This window comes from Onychostruthus taczanowskii, unplaced genomic scaffold (assembly GCF_017590055.1).
Source record: "Onychostruthus taczanowskii isolate IOZ18803 unplaced genomic scaffold, ASM1759005v1 scaffold161, whole genome shotgun sequence".
NCBI lineage: Eukaryota > Metazoa > Chordata > Aves > Passeriformes > Passeridae > Onychostruthus > Onychostruthus taczanowskii.
Genome location: NW_024498807.1, coordinates 1 through 19,880, shown reverse-complemented (window position 1 = coordinate 19,880; position 19,880 = coordinate 1). Strand labels below are relative to the sequence as shown.

Sequence of the window (19,880 nt, the reverse complement as noted above, 5' to 3'; positions counted from 1 at the left end):
ACCCACCCACCCCTCTGCCCACATACACACTCTTAGAAAGCTCTCCATTAATTTCTCTTTTGATTTTGGATCTTGTATGGTTTTGCTGTTGCCTGTTTTTCCTTGCTGTGCCTTAACTGTCCTGTAAGTAGTAGAGTGAATCTCACCAATGAACTTTGTTGTGATGTCACTTAATATTAAATCTGGCTTTTGATGATAACCTCGCCAATGATTTTTTAAGTGATCTCAAACATTTGTTCATACCAACACCAGAGCCCCAAGGTGTACCAAGGTGCACCACTGGAGCTAGAATACTGTGGCTCCCTGGTAATTTCACATACAGTCTATTGTTACATTATCAAATCCTCTTATATAATGTGAACTCTGTTTTAATTTCCTATGAGCTAAGTGAGGCAAGTTAGCCAAAACTGCGTTCAGTTACCACGTCAGTTAACACTTCCCTTTGCTGCAGAATTACACTTTTGTATCACTGATAGTTTTTCCAGAAAATACCACCATTTCCTGGGTAGACATTCAAGAACCAGAGAGCATTTTTTCAACCTTTTAAGCCCTGTTTTATGTATTGGACTAGCCATGTGCTATCCCTAATAAGTTAAGCCTCTCAGTGCCCTTATTAGTAAAAACAGCATTATTGTTCTGACTCACTGAAGAACAGAGAAGACTGATTTGCTCTGTAATTGAGCAGCAGAGGTCAGACTATATCCTTCACTTTATGAATTCCAGTCAAATGGTCCTAAGTTTTACAAATATCAGCCCATGTTCTAGGAAAACCAGGTTTAGCTTGTAACCTGTGCATGGGACTGTACACATATACACAAGGTTGTAGTAAATGCTTGCAAATCTGGCATCCTTCATTGCATACGCAGCTGATATCACAGAAGGCTATCCATCAATATAACAACTAGAGAAAATAATGTGCTCCATTCCTCTTACTGGCTTACATATATGGAAGCCAAAATAGCCTGAAGATAAGGGCCTTTTTTATTTATCATTTTTGAAGAGAAAAGGACAACTTAATTCTGACTCCACAGGCATCCAAGGTGAACCACCAAGAGTGAATACAGCCATTGCCTGTGGGTAATACTTTTCCCAAGAAAATGGCATCAACCAATAAGGAAGATTAACAACAGTTAATAAACCTCCTAAAGCAACATTTAGAGCTATCTCATGAATGAAAAGCCGATTTCCCAGAAGAGGACAAGTTAGCTGCCAAAATACCAAAGACACAGAGAAGACGAAGAAAAGGAAGCCAATCAGCGAAGCTGACAGGTCATCTGGTAAAGATCCAGCTCTCCAAGTCAACATATTCTTTTCTAAGGTGGCGTTTTATTGCTCTTACAGTAGATGTTGATTTTGTCATAGCAAGACCAGCCTGCCTAACTGTAATTCCTACAGCTGGTCTGAATTTTTCATGAAGCTCTTTGTTTGCATATCGGAGCACATTGGGCATCTTCTCTGAATGAGGCAGTACAATTAAGCAGGAGAACTGACACTTTGAGGCAATTTCTGCAGATCTGAAGAAGCCAGAAAAATGTTGCCATTTGCAGAAGTTAAGCCCGGGGGCACCATTCAGAACTGCTCAGAGAAAGCACACAGAATCTGTGACAGGAAAAGAAAACACCTTATCATTGTCTGTGCTTCAGTAACGCATGACTGCAGTAAGATTCCATTTGACAGCTTTTTGTCAGTGTTTCAGCCTGCACTCATTTTACTTCAAGATTTTTGGATATATATTTTCAAGGCCAAATGGCATCACTAAGGTGTACATCCTGAAAAATGTAGGCCATAATTTGACATCCATTAGGTGGGTGGCCTATATGGTTTTTTGATGATAGGTCAGACCTTGAATGTGCACAGAAGTCACCGCACACTTACTAAAAATATGTATGCGCACATGTTGTGCAGAAGAAGAAACATCCCACATATTACTTTTTGTCTGCTATTGAGAAAGTCATTGCAGACGTGATCTTTCAGATCCTGTAATATGCCCTGTACCTCTGAAGAATGTAACATGGATTTCAGATGTCCACCTTTGAAAGTAGAAGACAGGAGGCAGAGGACATCATCCATCTTTCATCTGTTGTCTTCAACATCTCAGCCTTCTTTGGTTTTGGCATTTAGCTCTGACTTTGTGAAATTTGAAAAAAAAAAAAAAAAAAAATCAAAAAATCTCCACTGTCATTCTAACATGATAATTCAAAGGCAGGATCTTCAAACTCTACAATGCATGACATAGCATGGATAAAGCAGGTCAAAAGTAGACAAAAATGTCTGGCAAATTAAGTTAATGGTATGTAGAAAAAAGAGAATTTGTTAAACATTGAAGTCCATTTTGCACTGTGGGAAGTTAGACTCCTGTTTCTTGGGATCTTTGGAAATAATAGTATAGTAAAACACTTGACCTTACTCTCACCAACACATGACTAATGTCATTCTTGAATATTTTGAATTTTTGTTCCTCTGCTATCTGAAAATGATTTTCTGAAATTAATTTTTACATGTGTGTCTAGAGGGTATTCTCACAACTGAAGAAAGCAGAAGCAGAGGCATAGTGCAGATCAATGTCTGGCTTCATGGTTGGTGCCATCAAGAAGGCTTTGGCTTTTTTAGCAATGGATTGAACGTCAATGACTCTAGTCTGTTAGGGAGAGATGGGATCCGCTTGTCTAAAAAGGGAGAGAAAATCTTTGGCAGCAGACTGGACAATTTGGTGAGATGATCTTTTCACTGAATGGCTTTTGGGGTCCAAAGTGGCAATGCTCATGCCTTTGCTTTTTCCTGGGCCATGCCAACCAGTGCTACCTTGGTCTCCTCTCAAATGAGAATCATAGGGCTATCTAGATCAAGGGTGTGTATTACTATGGGGAATCCTGTTCCACCTCTTCTAGGGAACCTGGGTGCTAGATTACCTCCCTGATGTGGCTGTACACAAATGCAGAGAGCATGGGGAGTAATGGGGAGCATGGGGAGAAATGGGGAGTAAGCAAGAACTAGAAATCTCTGGGCATATGTGGCAGCAGCTCTCTGTCCACAGAGACCAACACATAACTTTCCCAGGCACTGTCCTGGGAAAGGCTGTGAGAAGATCAGAGAAAATAATGATAAAAAAATTTTATCTTCACTTGCTGCACTTGTTGTGAAAATGTGGAATGTGTTATGGAGATTTGTTTACCAAAGGATGGTTTCTTAATTGACCAATGGTGATGGTGTTTAGATTAAAGGACCAATTGGGTCCACCTGTATCATGACTGTCTGTAAGGGTGATGCGTGATACTTAGTAAGCATAGTATAATAAAGTGATTGATCAGCCTCCTGAGAATCATGGAGTCAATCCTAATTATTACCCGGCTGGGGAACTGCGGCGACAGGCATGTGCTAATTTAGGGCCATTATATCATTGCATTTACAGAGATACTGTGGGATAGCTGGTGTGACTGGAATGTTACTCGGATGCCTATGGCGTTTTTAGAAAGGAGAGGTCAGTGAGATGAGGTGGTGCAGTTGTTCTTTGTATGAGAGAGAAACTGGAATGTATTGAGCTTGACTCAGGGACATACAAACTATTTGAGAGCTTAACATAAGACTTAAAAGGACAGGCTAAAAAGGATGACACAAGTACTATCAGCAGCAAAATGAAGATTGGGAAGATGTGGGGCCACTGCTGAATCAGATGGGTGTCCTGGTGATGCAAGACACAGAGAAGGCCAAATTACTGAATGCCTTCTTTGTCTCAGTCTTTACCGGTGAGGCCAGCTCTGAGGAGTCCCAGACCTCAGAGGCAAGAGAGGAAGGAAGGATGGAGAAAGGAAGATGCCACCCTGGTCACAGAGGGTTGGGTTAGAGATCAGCTAGAGAGACCTAACACCCATAAATCCATGGGCTCTGATGGGATGCACCCATGGGAGCCCAGGGAGCTGGCAGATGTTGATAAGCCAACATCCATCATCTGTGCAAAAGCATGGAGAACAGGAGAGGTGCCCGATGACTGGAGCAAAGTCAACATTACTGCCATCTCCAAAAAGGACAAGAAGGAGGACCTGGGAAGATATGCCCTGTCAGCCTCCCCTCCATACCTGAAAAGGGAATGGAACAGCCCATTCTGGAGGTCATGTCCAGGCATGTAGAGGACAATAAGGTCATTGGAAGCAGCCACCATATCTTAAAGGCAGATGTCAAGAGGATGGTGCTAGACTCTTTTCAGTGGTGCCCAGAGACAGGAGAAGTAATAGCCATAAACTAAAACACGAGAAGTTCCACCTTAACATGAGGAACAACTTCTTTTACTTTGAGTGTGGCAGAGCATTGGAACAGGCTGCCCAGGGATGTCATGGATTCTCCCGCTCTGGAGACACACAAAACCCACTTGGACGAGTTCCTTTGTAACCTGGCCTAGGTGATCCTGTCTTGTGCAGAGTTTGGGTTGAACTTGATGATATCCAGAGCTCTCATGATTCTTTGGTTCTATGAACTGTTTTGACAAATATATTCTACCAGAAAGATGTCAGTAGTTTTGAGGGGAAAAAAAAGAAGTACTGGATTTTCTAGTTAGATATGCTTTTCAGTGAAAGAGTAACAAGAATTTGATTTGTTTAGCTTACCATTTAGAAAAAAAAAAAAAAAAGAAAAAAAAAGCAGCATGTTATTAAATAAAACATAGTTCAAGGTAATCTATTTTTTCCACAAACTTTTGAGAGCTGACCCTTCTCTTTCAGATATAAATTACTCAGGAGATACACCTCCAGAAGACTTCTGCAAATTGCTTTACTTCTAGACTCTTCAGGCACAGTAGTACATTGCTTCTAGTACTGGTCCAAGAGATGGTGCTAAGATCTTTAATTTTTCTGCAGGGTAACATATGTAGATGTGCCCTTGTGTTTTTGTTAGTTATTTCTTAAAATGCATAGCTATTTATTTTTTAAGATAATGATACCTTTTTTATTAATATTGCAGATCCCACTTGGAAATCTATTAATTCCCTAACTAGTGGGATGTGATCCATTGTAAGAAAATTTTCTGGTTCTGGTCTAGACAAAGCTATGGTATGAGTTGTTTTAAAAAATAAATATATAATAACAAATATGTTCTCTCACATGAAAAAGTTAAAGTGCAGGTGTTACACTGATCAACTTTTAAACAGTCTCCAAAGACAGGAAGAAAACCTCATATTTGGCATTATGTTTTAACATGTAGAAGGCTGCTTTTGTTAAGTTTGTGGTCTTTGTTCAGGTAGAAATTTACGGCTATGTATATAAACACGCACACACACATATGTAAAGACATTATTTTGCCTTTTTCAGCACCGACAATTTCTGCTTCACTAGTTTTTCTATACTACTTTGATTCAGTTTTTTAAACTTCCACTTGCAAAAGCTAAAATGCAGAAACAACATGCAGATTGGGTTGAAAAAGTTGGGGCTGTTCAGCCTGCAAAAGAGAAGATTGTGTGGATGTCACAGCAGCCTTTCAGTATCTGAAGGAGGTCTACAGGGAAGCTGGACGGAGTCTCTTCACTAGAAACTGCATTGATGTGACGAAGTGGAATGGCTTCAAACTGAAAGAGGGGAAATTCAGAAAGGAAATCCTTACAAATCATAAAATTATGAAAAAAATTATTTATTGTGAGAGTGGTGAGGCGCTGGAACAGGCTGCCCAAAGAAGTTGAGGATGTCTCACCCCTGTCAGTGTTCAAGGCTGGTTTGGAACATGGCTTCGCACCACCTGGCCTAGTGGAAGATGTTCTAGGCCCATGGTCTAGAACTAGATCGTCTTTAAGGCTCCTTCCTAGTAAAACAATTCTATGATTCTATCTACATGGTGGAAACTCCAGCTGAGTTAATGACAACCATGGAGTAAACAGATTGACTAACTTTTCTTCTTTTAAAATGAAGAAAATACCGACGTCATCCATTTGGCTGTTGAAAATAGGTACTGAAACAGCCTTCCTGAGTTTTCTGTCGCTCCGTCTCGGATTTCGGACACTCAGCTTCGCCTACGTGCTGCTTTCCAGAAACTGAAGAGCCTGTGGTCAAGACAGGAAATCTGTAACTCAGCAGAAGCGCTGGTGAAGGAATAACTCTGCCGGAGCCGCTGGGGCGGAGAGCTCAGGGCGCCTCAGGGCGGCGCAGGGCGGCGCAGGGCGGCGCACACGCTGCTCCACTCTGCCCAGCTCAGCCCAGCGCGCTTCTCAGCCGGAGACACCAGCGGGACGGCGAGGGACTGGGTGGCGAGGGGCGGGATCTCTCCTGCGCCCCACCCCGCCCGCCTCCTGCCGCCACTCTTCTTTGCCGCGGGCGACGGGAGCAACGAGAGGCGACGAAGGGTTCTCGTCCTTCTGCTCGGGGGGCCCGCAGCCGGCGGCACGGTGAGGTGAGGCGAGGCCTCCGGGCAGGGCACGAGGGTCGCCGGGCCGCGGCTCTGCCGGCTGTGCCCCGCCGGGCTCGTCTCGGCCGGCGGCGGTGGGGGACGAGCGGCGGCCCCGGCGCGGGGCAGGCGCGGTGAGCGGCTGCCGGCCGTGAGGGCGGTGAGGGGCGGCCCCGCGCGGGCTCCGGCCCGCGGGCGCTTCCCGCTCGCCGCCGGCAGTGCTCGCAGAGGTACCGGGCTGGCGTGCCAGGGCTTAACTGGCGTGCCTGCCGGACACTGATAGCATTTTCTTCTTTCTTCAGCCAGCCTTCCCTCTTAAGGGTCTTGAGCCGGAAACGTCTTTGAATATTCGCAGCGGAGGTAGAAATAATAATATTAGAAATCAATGCAGGTGTGAGATACCTCCTCCCGGCTACCTTTCCCGGGAAGGGTCGGACTAGGTGGCCTCTCCTGGTTTGTCGCAGCCGGGGTGGTGACCTGAGATTGTTGACCATCCTCCCCTTCCTTCCGAGCTAGCTCTGCGGCAGCCCGATCCCTGGGACTGATGGCTTTTCAAAAGTTCGTGCCTCCAGAGGCCTTCCCGCCTCTGCTTGGCAAAGTGTTACCCCTACCTCTACAGAAATTTTAATTCGGATGGTGGGTACCCAGTAGGCACTGTGTTTATTGCCTACACGCAGGAAGTTTGATTTGTTTTACTTTATTGGATTCCTTTGTCAGCATGAAGATAGAAGGAGTTGATCAGATTTTTGGAAAATCTTGACTTTTTTTGAATAGTCTTTCATCTTACGTCTTAACAGTACTTTGCTTTTAAAGAACTATTTATATAGTTGAATTATTTTTCACTCCTAGTGGGAGGTCTGCAAATTTTGCAGTCAAACCATATGTGTAGTTTTGTAGTGGTGGGGAAATGGTAGAAATTTACTGAGCTTTTCATCACATATCTAAATTTACTGTACTCTGTTTCATAATCTTTGTTTAAGATAAGTGGGTGTCCTATTAATTGTGATCTTAAGCTGGTTCATGTTGTAGGGGAAAAATACCAGCAACCAAATATATGAATAAAAATAAGTGAGTAGTCTGGCTAACTCTTGAGATAGTTCAGGTGTGTAAGTTTTCTTGTTTAATTTTGTTTTCATACACATTATTTTCAGTGATAATACTGTTATCTAAAAGTACACCTGGGCAACATATCCAGGTATTCTAGAACGTATTTAGTTAGCCAACTTCTATTGTTGGGATAGATACCTACTTTAAGCCCCTAGCTTCTGTTTTGCCAGATACCTATTTGGGAATTCTCTTTAATCAGATGAAGGGCATTGAGGGTGTTTGGATATTAGCTTCTTGTCATTTGAAAGAAGAGAGACTTCTTGAGCTAAAATATGATTAGTGAACAAATGGTAACAGTGGCCCTTTCCTTGGACAGTTAGTGCATTTTTAGGGTTTTCCTAGTTTTCTGATCTGTTACTTCTCTTTTAAAATGCATTAGAAAAGGAAGACCTGACACCTGAATTGACTGTCAAATTAATGGTTATTCCTGAGCAGGATGAGAGTGGAGTTGCTGAATGTGTTGTGGTGAAAATGCCCTTCCCTTCCTGTAAAAAGTGTAGCTTGATAATTTTGGTAAATAGTGACTCTGTGACATTAATCCGAAGTATAGAAGTTTGAGCAACGGCTGTTGCTGTGTGTTTCAGAGTGTTTTTTCTTTTCTTTTTTTTCCTGCAGTTTGTAAATCCTTGTGAAAGGCATATAGGAAGTTTATGGTCAGCAGACTTCAGTTCTTCAGTTGAGTTCAGTGCACAAACTTTAAATCTCCAATGGCAAAATGTTAGTTTGACCTTTTTTGACCTGCAAATTCGAAAGGAAAAACCACCCTCAGAGAGTGTTGCTGAAGAGGATGGTAAGAAATCTGTATGCTCTGTTTTGTGACAGTGTACAGTTCCTTGCGCCCTGTGTACAGTCTGTGCAACTTTGAAAGCATAAAGGTTGCTGCTGGCTATAACTGGTTCTCACCACGGGGCTGTGAATAGTGGTACTTATAAGATCCTGCTGTGAGTAAGAACGAACTGGATTTATCCTTCAAAGATGATCACTACTGTGTATTAACCATTTATACAATGAAAACTGAAAGGTTTTGAGTAATTTTTTTTTGCACTCTTTTTCCTCCCAACCAAAAAAAGGTCACCTTTAGACCGGGCACATGCTGCACTCTTTTAAGAATTACTTATTTTTCCGATTTCATTTAATTGTTTTTTAAAATAAAACTCAAGTTCTAGTATCTTTGATTCAGTTGTGTCTAGGTATATCTAACTAATTTGTCAGTGGAAGAAGTTTTGATTAACTTGATTGGTTAATACAGTATGCTTTAATTCGAGCAGTCAGACATAGGATTTCCTGACAATATCTGAAAAAAACTCCAGTGATTTCTTCCAGAAGCTCACTGGGAGGTTGGAAAAGAATCTGCAATAGGTGGGGAAAGCACCACTGTCTGAGGGGCTCCCTTGGTGGAGGAGGTTTCCCCATTCTGGTCCAGTCTGGTTGGGATGGGATTGTGTGACCTCTATGCTGTGCCTTAGCCCTTAGGTCCTTGTTGGGGCTTTTTATTTTTTTTTCTTTTTTTTTTAATCTCTTGTCTCTAGTTTTTGCAGGAGTTTTAGTAAGGCTTTGTCCTTACTCATTTTTGCAGACCTCCAAGAAGCTGTGCCTTCACTTTTCAGTGGCTGCTTCAGCTGTGGTCTGTCTTTAGATGCTGCTCTGGCTTATACTGGCTTTGTACCACGCAGCGGCTGGGTGGTGGAGGACGTGGTTGGTAGGCAGGTATGCTGGCAGGGGATAAGGGAACATTTTTCCTACACTGACTGCTGTGTGTGTATATTGAATTGTTCACCTTTTCTGGTTGCTTCTGCTCGGCGGGTCTTACGGAAGTACACAGAGCTGAACCCTGTGAGCAGAGAGGCTTGGCTTTCCTTTGGGGAGTCTGAAATGCACCATTTTGTTTTGTCTTTACCACTAGTGTATTGGTCTTGAGGCTTGGTTGGCAATGTTGTTGCTTATCTGTAGTGAAAGATTCCTGGATATCACATATCCTACTTCATTTGAGTACAGTAAAAAAATAATTGCTTACTGTGGGAAGTAAAAGTATGCTGTATGTTAATTTGCTTGAATATCTCAGAGTCTAAAACCTCTCCTTCTCAGTGAAGCACCACTGGGTTGGAAAAACAGAAGGATGAAATCCTCTGTTCGGAAGTCAGGAATTTTACAAATATGCTTATTTTTACATCTGCCATGGACATTGTTGAATTTCATCTTCAATAAAATTACTTTCTTACCCATAAAATCAGAAACTTATTTTAAATCCAACTGAAATAACTGTGCAGGACCAGATATTTCCTGGAAAAACAGCATGTGCAAACAGATTTTCATGTAAATGTGCTTATTGAGCTGATTTGCTTATCTCTCCTCCAAAATATGTGAGTATTTATATCCAGGCAGAAAGTTAAACAGTTTTTATTTTTTAAACTAACGAGAGAAGGAATATCAATATTGCAACTGAGGTGTAAAATTTTGGGTCTGCAGTACGTGAACAGAAGAGCCTTCTGTGTCTTTCATGCCTTTTCTCTTCCTTTTGCTTTTTCTTCTGTTCAGTATAAAAATATATTCCTAATTAATATAAATGATTTAAGGGTAAACAACACTGCTATTTTCTAGAAAGAGCAATGTACTGAAGTCAAACATGCTTTAGTGATATCAGCATTTATTTGCCTGTTTGTTTTTAAAACAACAGGCAGGTGAAAACAGCAGAAAAGGTGCTGATGCTGCCAGATTTGTCTACTATCTAGGTGTATTGGCATTTTTTAGCATGGTTTTGTGCCTGTGCTTTAAGCTGCATGGTGAACTAATCATTCTTTCTTTGAACAATGTACTTGCTTTACCTCTGGAAATTTTTGAGCTAAGCAGGTAGTCCCATATATTTATCTAGTAGATAAATCACAGTGCAAGCTGTTACTGCTGATAATCTGAACTGTTTTCTCTATTTCTGACAGCTGTGGGAAAAATACCAGTTGTTTTATTCAAGTCGCACTTAGAATGAATCACTGCACCTTGCAGTGCAGTTTGTAGTTTTTCCATGTGTCAAGTGTACCTACTATTACAGCAAAGAACAAGATACAGATGACTTCATAATGGGTTCCAACAGACCTTTCTTGAAATACAGTATTGTGTTCTGGTATGCAAATGTAAATAGATGCTCTTGTTCTTTGCTGAGATGGCAGTGCTAACTTCATTGTGCCCTTTGTGCTCTCATTTTTGCTACTCTGAAGGTTCGGGGTTCTTGGTTTTCAGCGATCATGTGTAAGACATGGTGGCTCTGTACTTCTCAGGTGCTTCTTTTAGGACGACACAGTAGGATAATAGTCTGTGCAAATATATGTGTTTCTGCAATTCATAGCTCTCTACTGGAAATTGTGCATGTCTCTGTGTGTGTTTTAATCTACTGCGTGTTAATTTTTTTCATTACAAGAAAAGAAATAAAACAACGTGGTTCCTTTCCTTGCCTTTGCTTCTTACTGTTGACCTTACTTTGTCTGGGGCCCTGTGGGTGTCCACTGGAGCTGCACTGCGTGTGTCCCTTTGCGCCTTAGCTGAGGTTTCCTTTAGGCAAGAACCTCAAGTCTCAGGAGTTAGACTTCTTTGGATTGTTTTGTGGTGTTTGTGTGTTTATGAAGAAGCAGCAGTTTCAGGAAGCTTTGTTTTACTCTTATATCCTCTGTATGTATCCTCAAATACAAATTAAGAAACTTTTCAAATGAACACATGGATTTGAAACCTTTGTGAATCTGGCAGTACTGTGCACTGTGTGTTGAGAAATGAGAAGATAGATTATATCTTGACTACAGAGAGGGAATTTTGCAGAGAATGCAAGTGGACACTGAGGTATGTGCTGGATGTACAGTAACATTTGCATTTCCAGTACTTGCAAAGTGTTGGCATCACATATTTCCCCTGTGTTTATAGTGTATGTTCACATGTAAATCCTTTGAGAGTTGCAACCATTTATTAATTTTTAAAACATTGCCGCTGTGTGTTGCAACAGTAGGGAAGAGGTTGCTTTGCTTAAAAACATGTTCCTTGAAAGCTTGTACAATATATTACTAGTAAGTGTACCCATTTTAGATTTAACTAGTGTCATATGTGATACGTATATATTTGCTGTCTGCCTGATCTTCTGTGCTTATTTTTGCTGTCTTTTGTGTGCAGGAGTGCAGAAAGAAAAAAAGTTAATCTCAGTTTACAAGGGATCACTCTTCTACAAACTGCAGCCAAGATTCCCTGGAGTTTGAGGATTCATGAAGCTAGGTGCCATTAAGCTTATTAAGACCAGATTTCACCACACCATAATCAATGTGTGCATATTGCAAAGAGAATTGCAGCTACCCTTTGCCCCTGCCTATCTTTTAAGATGGTCCGTTTCACAGAAATAACACAAATCTCAGTAACAACCAGTAGTATCCCTGATACTGCTAATTCATTATTTATTTTCTGTAGAAGCAGAGAAAGCAACTGAGGATCAAAATGGAGAACACTTAATGCAATGTAGCTTTGAAATCAGTGGAGTATCTGCTCATATTTATATTAATTGTTATTTTTAGATTCTCCTTTAAATAATTTGGTTCAGTCTTATTTACATATTTATTTACAAGCTTGGGAACAAGAAGTTAGAATAATAGTGTCAGATGGAGTAAGTTGAAACTGTCCAATTTTAGAAAGCAAAGTGCAAATTACTCCTCAAACAGCAAGACGAAATTAATTTTCTGAGTAAATTAGGTAAAAAGCTATCTATTCTCTAGCTCAGTGTTGTCTGCCTAGATTTTTGGGTAGATGTATGATAAAAGAATGGCTGGTTCTGTTTATTGCAGATTTTCATTATATTGTTAGGAGTATTCAAGACATCCCCCTCAAGAGCATGTGAAGCTTTATGTACAATCTAATAGTGTGCGATGTCCTTTCTTTGTCTTTCAGATGGAAATATCTAGACAGGTCAACACTAATACATTTACCTTCCTTGCTGGGTGTAAGCCTGTCAGCTGCCAGCTGTTGCATTACTACAAAGAAAGTTTTATTGCATGTATAAAATAGCTGTAGTTGGGGATGCAGTATAATATGCTCTTTTTAATTTGCAGGTTTCCATACTTGCTGTGATTCTTCGGATTTGTTCTTTTCTTGAAATGGTAGGACTAGGAAACAGCTGTCGTGGGATGAAGTCTCCACCTCTCCTCATGGCTGCGCTCGTGGCGTGCATAATTGTTTTGGGTTTCAATTACTGGGCTGCAAGTTCTCGCAGCATGGATCTGCAGGTAATGTTCCTTTTGCTCTGCATGTCACTTTGTATTTCTGCAAGTAGTAAACATAGTTCACAAGAAGGATGTTTCTCATTCGTATGGCCAGTCAGGAACTTCAGCTTTTTGTAGGAACTATCACAAGTTTTTCAGTCCTTGCTTATCAGTAGTGGGGGAATGGGATGAATGCCTGTTTGTACATGAGAGGAACCCAAAACTTGAACACACCTACATGTGTGTTTCTTGTTACTTCTGCTCTCACAAAACATTCATCTGTCTTGTGCTGTTTCACATTAAAGATGTGACAAATGTCATCCTCTTTTGTCCCCTCCCAACCTCCCAGGCACCCCCAACTTCCTCACCATTGTGGCAGTATGCAAAGCAGAAAAGGCATTGGCTTTTGCAAGCCCTGCTCAGCAATAACAAAAACACCTTTATATTATCAACCCTGTGTTCATCACAAATCCAAAACAGAGCCCCATGCCAGTCACTGTGAAGAAAATTAACTCTATCCCAGTCAAAATTGGCATGCTGATATTCCTAGATTTGTCTTGTACATGACCTCTGACATTGGATGCATACTGTACAAGGAAATCTGGGTTGTTCAGAAACAAAATCGTAATTTGTGTTTCTTAGCGATCTTTCTGAAGAAGGACATACAAGTCACATGTAATAATTACCTTGTCTGATGATAACTATATTTTTCTGATGATAACTATATTTTTTGTGGCTATTGAGCTTGGGTTTTAATCCTTTCTGGACCATTTGTTCTGATGTAGGGTATGTGAGTCAAGTTTCTGGTTTGTGACAATCTCTGCAGGACAGGTTTTTTCCCCTCTTTTTTTGATTGTTTTCTTTTGTTTTGTTATTGTTTTTAACAAGCTGACCTAAAAGCTAACAACATGTTGATTAAATGTGGCTCATAAGAGCTCCTTCCCAGTTTATCCAGTGAATTTGCATGCTCTTTATAATTGAGCTAAATTTTAGTACTGAGTGGACAGCTGAAGGAGTTGAACTCCTGTTTCACCTCAGAGCAGGCACTATTCAAACAGGGCAATTGTGTCTGGCCATGTGGTATGTCTTACGACTTCTGAGACCCTGGCCATCCCTTGCTTTCCCTTCAGTCAGTGGCCTCAGGATGGTGGCTACCAGTGGGTAGTAACTGTGTCAGTACTACTGAAGTGTTGCTGCACAGCCATGAAGCAGCTGATAATGAGAAAAATATGACACCATCCTGGTTTATCTTGGTCTCAATAGCCTAGAAACAAGGTCCTCTGATATTACTCATGTGCCCTACCATCTTACACATTTCTTCTAAAGTTAGCCTGAAGTTACTTCACTTTGGCATGGTCACACACTCTGAATAGAATAAAAGCATAGCTGAACATGGATGGAGCTTCTAAAGCACTCTGCTCTGTACAACTGTTTGTTTGTTGGCAAGACTTTGCAGCTGTTGTGACTGAAACAGGAGGCATGTTTTTCCTTGCTATACCAGGTACACTGCAAGTAATTTTCCTTTTTTTTCCCTCTGGCTCCTCTCCCTTTTCTTTCTTTCTGTGGTAGAGAGGCAGGGTAGGTGGGACATGACATGCTACGTACTGTGGTGTAAGAAGATTGGGTACATTTTCTTGGAGTCTTGGAACATGCATAATTTTTACTGTATCTAATTTTCAGTCCACCTGGAATCACCAGGTCTTTTTTCTTATGGGTAGATTCTCTTGATATCCCCAGCCCCTTGCATGTTTTCGTATTCCTCGTTGCTGCTGAAGAACAATTTTAATCCAAAATGTTAGAAACAACATCCTGCAAAATTAAATTGGTACTTAAAAAGAGAATGGCAGGAGGAGGAGGAGGAAAGCTTGTGAAAACATGAGACTTGATTCCTTAGCTTCTTTCTCTCTCATCATATGTACGGGATGTGATGGTGTTGAGTTTTCTTCTGACTGTAGTTGCTCTTTGAGGAGTCAAGAAGAATGATGATGATTTTCTGTTTATGAATGAATGAATTTTTCTCCTATATGTCTTTGTGTAATAGCCATGTGTGAATTGTTCATGTAAAAGTTGGGCAGTGTTGCCCTCCCTCTACTCTTCCCTAGCTCTTCCAGGAAAGCAGATTGATGGCTGAGTTTTCATACTGAGTTAGTTTGGGATCAACACTGAGAAGTGTAGAGCTGTCAGAATTGTATGGGCTAAATTTAAAAAATTGTTTGACTTTGTACTTCAGAAGGATTGTAGTCTCTAATCTTTTTTATGTTTATGTTTTGGGGTTTTTTTTAAGCTCAAGTACTGAGCTTTTAATTTTTCTCATCTTTAACAGAAATTTTACAGTCTTTACAAAATACGCACTCCTGTTAATTTAAGTAAAACTAGGGAGGTGTGACTAGTATCCCAGGCTGACACAGGACTTTCATGCATTGTTAGCTCTGTAAAATTTGCTATTCCTTGAATATACTGGACAAGATTCTGGCAAGGTGGAAGCATTTCTGCTTGCTTTGGCTAATCTGCTCTTCCTCAGGGTCAAGTCATGGATCTGGAAGGCAAAGTCCGCAGGGCGGCAGCGGAGAGGGGTGCTGTGGAACAAAAAAAGAATGAATTCCAAGGGGAGCTAGAGAAGCAGCGACAGCAGATTGACAAAATCCAGTCCTTGCACAGCTTTCAGATGGAAAATGCCAACAGAGTACATCAGGAGGAGAAGGTAGGGCTTTTCCTAGCCACAGTTTTCTGTGAGACTGTTGTTTACCAAGACACACTGTGCAATGGGAAGTGGTGCTCATGTGTTGCAGCTTACAGTCAATGTTGGTGTGGCAAAACATTTTATATTGTATCACATTGAGAAAATGGACCTTGAATGGACATTTTAGCATTTGGTGTATAATTTTGAAATACTAGAAGCTGCAAGTAACAGCAGTTCTGAATAAAACTCTTATCCTCTCTATAAATCCTTACCATACTTGGATTGTCCCTTCACTTTCTTTCCTGTATACTAATCTTTTAAGAATTAAGAAAAAGAGGAAGATGCACCAAAAGATACGTTCCGAAATATATCTGAAAGGAGAAATGGTTGACATGTATTTCTAAATGCATTACAAATTTTGTGGCATCTGGGCTTTCTGCCTCCAAAACTCAGTGGTATTGGGAAGATATGAGAAGGTGAGCCTTTCTCGGCAGTGCTCCTGGCAGTTCAACTTTGCCAGGGGGATGGTATTCCTTTGTGAAGAATGTGAACAAAGTTCCTTAAATAGCAGTGTGTGTGATTCCTGCTGTGTAGTGTTTTGCAAACTGGTTTGGTGTGTATTTTCCTTGTGTTGCTGATGCCACCTTGATTGCAGTTGTTAGTAATATCACTTTTCTCCCTATTAGTATAAGTATTTGCTGAGAGGATTCAATTGCTTCTCCCATAGAGTTTCTGGACTGTTTGTAGATCAGCTTTCCAGGACTATTATGTTCTTCAGGTTGAACAGTCACATCTTGTGATGGTAATAGGTACTCAGGTAGCAGGTTCACTGTGGTTTGCTCCTCAAAATGTGTTGGCTGAGAAAAATATTACCAGATTAATCTTTGAAGAACTTAGAGGAACAAAATTGAGTAAAAATGTTAGATAGAATGTGTGCATCAATGTCATATATCATTAGTTTATTTCAAAAAAATCTTTACCCCAAGTCTTCAAGGAAAAAATAAACCAATTCTTTTTACCTCTTTTGAGACAAACATGTATCCTTGATAATTTCTCTCTTCTCTTTGTGTTCAGTCTTTGCATATACTTTAAAAAAGATGAGGTATAGTTTGTCTATTTATTTTTTCAATGTGTGCATTTTTTGAAAAGATATCTCAGAATATTCAGACAAGATTCAAGTGAGTAATCAAATCTTGTCACTTCTGCCTCATGTTATTGGGTATTGCTACTGAATGCTGTGGCATTTTCTTGCCTTCTGCTTCAGTCCTAGAGGGAGTGAAAACGCACGCATGAGTAGGAAAAATGAAATTCAAACGTAAGAAAAGGGCAAATATAGTGGAGTATTATGCTTCCTTTCCATAAGCAGATATTGCCAGAGCTACTAAAAGACACTGAAAGGGCTGGCCAGAGGGCTTTCAACACAGGCTAGCAAGAGGGGCAGATGTTGAGAGATGGTGACAGGACCTTATCCCGGAGTTTTAAGGAAGTTTAGTGAATTAAATGTTGCTTCTGTCAAGCATGATGTACCATCTTTTTGCTTCAGATTTCTGGCATTAGATGAGTGGTAGGTGGCATTACACAATCCACTTTCCTTGTGGTGTTTTTGAGCCTAGAGGACATATAGGAACTGTTCATAAAATGTGGCATCCAGGCCAGGAAAAGTAGTGATAGGTAGAACTGCTGTTGTACATGGGGTATAATCTGGTATCTGGGGAAGAGTCAATGTGGCTTCTGGAAAAGAAAGTCTTTGTTCTGAAGCATCTCTTGAAGCTTTCTCCTGAAAGAGTTGGTGATGAAGGTGAGGGAGACAAGTGAACATATTTGCACCTGAAGTTGAAGTGGCTTGTAGAGATATTATGCAGCCGTGTGGTCAGACAGTGATATTGCAACGGTGAATGACAAGGCAAAAGTTACAGAGCAGCTTAGAAATACACTGGGTTAATTGTTGTACTGTGTGTGGGGGGTCACCAGTGGAGTTTTGAAGTGCTGTGAAGGCGCAGAGAGGAGAGCAAAGGTCACCAAAGCTGTGCAGTAATTTCTCTGCAGGAATCCAGGGCATGGTTTACAGGCTGGACAAGGGTCAGCAGAGGAGAACCATCACAGTCATCTTCAGGATTCCAAATGGTACAGAAAATGTTTGTGGCTGTGAGAGGGAAGGCAGGGTTGTCCTGCATTCACTGATGTGCTTCAAATGCCATCATCAAGTTGTAGTTCAGACTGAGCAGAAGGTAGTGCTCTTCATGTAATAGGTGTTGAAGCTGCAAATGCATGGCATTCATAATACTCAGGTACAGTGGGTCTGTGTAGGTTAACGAGCAACTGGATGACCTTGGACAAATACCTAACCCACTTCAAAGGTGTTTGTTCTGTCTCCAAGTGTTCCTCAGACAGAAGAAGCTGCTGCTTGGAAAATACTGTGCTTTATGGCTGCCTTGGAATTCATTTGGCATTTCAGTGTTAGAGGTGGGATGCTGGGAAAGGTGGATTGTGGGGCTGATGTAGTTGAAAATCCTGCCTGCTAAGTGCTTTTCCCTCTATCACCCTAAAATACAGTTGTTCAGTAATGGAATAGTCTATAAAGCTTGCTTTGAAACCCCAGGAAGTGATACCCTAGGGAAGTGGTGCATTGGACTAATTTCCTGACTTCTGTGTTCTGTGACTGGAGAAGAGTGTGTGTCTCACTCAAGAGCCTGAAGTGGTAGGGTGAGCAGGTATGTGCCCGTGCACCATTTTGCATCAAATTCAAAATTTGCTTTTCTTGTGACACACAAAGAAATATCCTGCAGAGATGCTGTTTTACAACAAGAGTGGGAGAGCTGTTTTGCTGGAAAGCTGTGCATTTGTCAAAAGAAGACATCAGCCAAGCTGGTGTGTATTCATCCACTGTAATTCAGGAATATCTCTGATGTAGTGGCAGGGAAGACAGGGAAACATTAATTCTCCTCACTAATGACCTTTATTGTAAGAAGCTGTCCAGGATCAGAGATTATTCTACAGAGGGATATGGAATATAACAAAAGACAGCTTCGGAGTGCTTTTTTGTTCATGTGTATCTCTATCCATATATAAATGTGTTTTGTATGTTCATATCTTGTGTATATAAGATATGATGGTATATACAGGATGTAAATGTATATGCTTGTTTTTTGGCACCATGGATTGCAGTGTAATCTGAGATTCTTGGGAGGCAAGTAATGAATTCACCCTTTCTGGTTGTGGGAAGCTTGCTCCTTGAACTGAACTTTTACTCTGTGAGGATTAGTGACTAGTGTTTACCTAGTCAGGAAGAATGAATGCAAATCCAAATCCTGAGATACTCAACCCATTTTACAAGCATTTTACAAACTATAACTAACTAGAGATCTTCAAGTAATAAATAAGGTTTTGCTTAGTTCCTGCTGTTGTTAAAGAAAAATTAAAGTGCTTTCAGCTATTCTGTAGGAATGACTGGTCCCTCTCAAACCTCCCACTTTTTGAGGAAGAAATTATGTCTCTTTTGGCTGTAGAAGAAACTCATATATGAGTCATACTTACACAATCTGGATTTCTAAGAACAAGTCACAAGTAACATTTGAGACCCATCATAATTGCAGTTCATCTCTGCTCACTGTGTCTTATTACTCTGCTGATAAAATACAGAATAATTACAGTACTAACTTAGTTTCATACCAAACCAAAACACCAGTAGGGTGTTTTGCCCAGTTAACGTCATTGTCACTAGCAGTGCAGTAATCACTTTGAGTTAAATCTGCCTTCTTTTGTAGTAGAACCGTATCTGTGCTGCTTGAAGGATGAGAAGGTCAGTAGTCTGAGCCTGTCGTACTGTGTGGGCTCATTTACTGGGACAGTGTAGTTCTGGAAAGTTACTGTTGTAATTATTTTCTTAGGTCTGAGAGTGTATAAAACACTACTGTCACCAGTCTATTTTTAAAAAGCCTGTTTGAATTTTTAAGGATTAGTGTAGAGTTAGGAAATGGCTTCTGGAAGTCCATACAGAAGTAGAATGACGAGACCAAGTGGTCTTACATGAACACTTGGTAACAACAGTTCAGGAGTGCAAAAAGACTGTTTCTAATCTGTGTGGTTGTTATTCAGGACTTGTAGCTTCTGGGATGTACAGAGCCACAGACGTCTCTTTGAAGAGCATAAGAAGACAACAATGTGTTTAATATCTCTGGAATGTATGAGTATGATTTTGCAGTTGGTAGTTTTATTTGGATTTACATAAATCTTCTGCAGCCCAAATCTTTTTTTATTGAGAAGCGCCAAGATTTGTATGTTCTATGTGAAGCATGTCACTGTCCTGTTATTCAGTATCTTTTAACACAGGCCACAGCTGCTCTCTGGTGCCCTCCTTCTGGGAAAATTTCAATTCCCAGCACAGTCTTCTGACACAAAGTACCTATTGGTATGCAGGAAATCGACTCCACTCAGAAGGAAATACAGTAGTCTGTAGGAGAGAGTAAAAAGGTACCTTCTCCTTTTCACTGAGTGTCTCCGTCTCTCTGGGTGCC

General features: G+C 40.9%; 1 protein-coding gene across 1 annotated transcript in view; it reads left to right on the top strand.

Moving 5' to 3' along the window:
• Positions 1-15,387, top strand: part of LOC121333280 — a gene marked incomplete at its 3' end in the record, with an annotated part of 16,270 nt that extends 883 nt beyond the window's left edge. Inside the window, exons 2-7 of the mRNA XM_041399488.1 lie at positions 3,735-4,054; positions 6,054-6,366; positions 8,083-8,257; positions 9,044-9,174; positions 12,537-12,710; positions 15,208-15,387. Coding sequence (XP_041255422.1) covers positions 3,735-4,054; positions 6,054-6,366; positions 8,083-8,257; positions 9,044-9,174; positions 12,537-12,710; positions 15,208-15,387 — 1,293 coding nt within the window. The remainder of the gene's footprint in view (positions 1-3,734; positions 4,055-6,053; positions 6,367-8,082; positions 8,258-9,043; positions 9,175-12,536; positions 12,711-15,207) is intronic.
• Between the last annotated feature and the right edge of the window lie 4,493 nt (positions 15,388-19,880).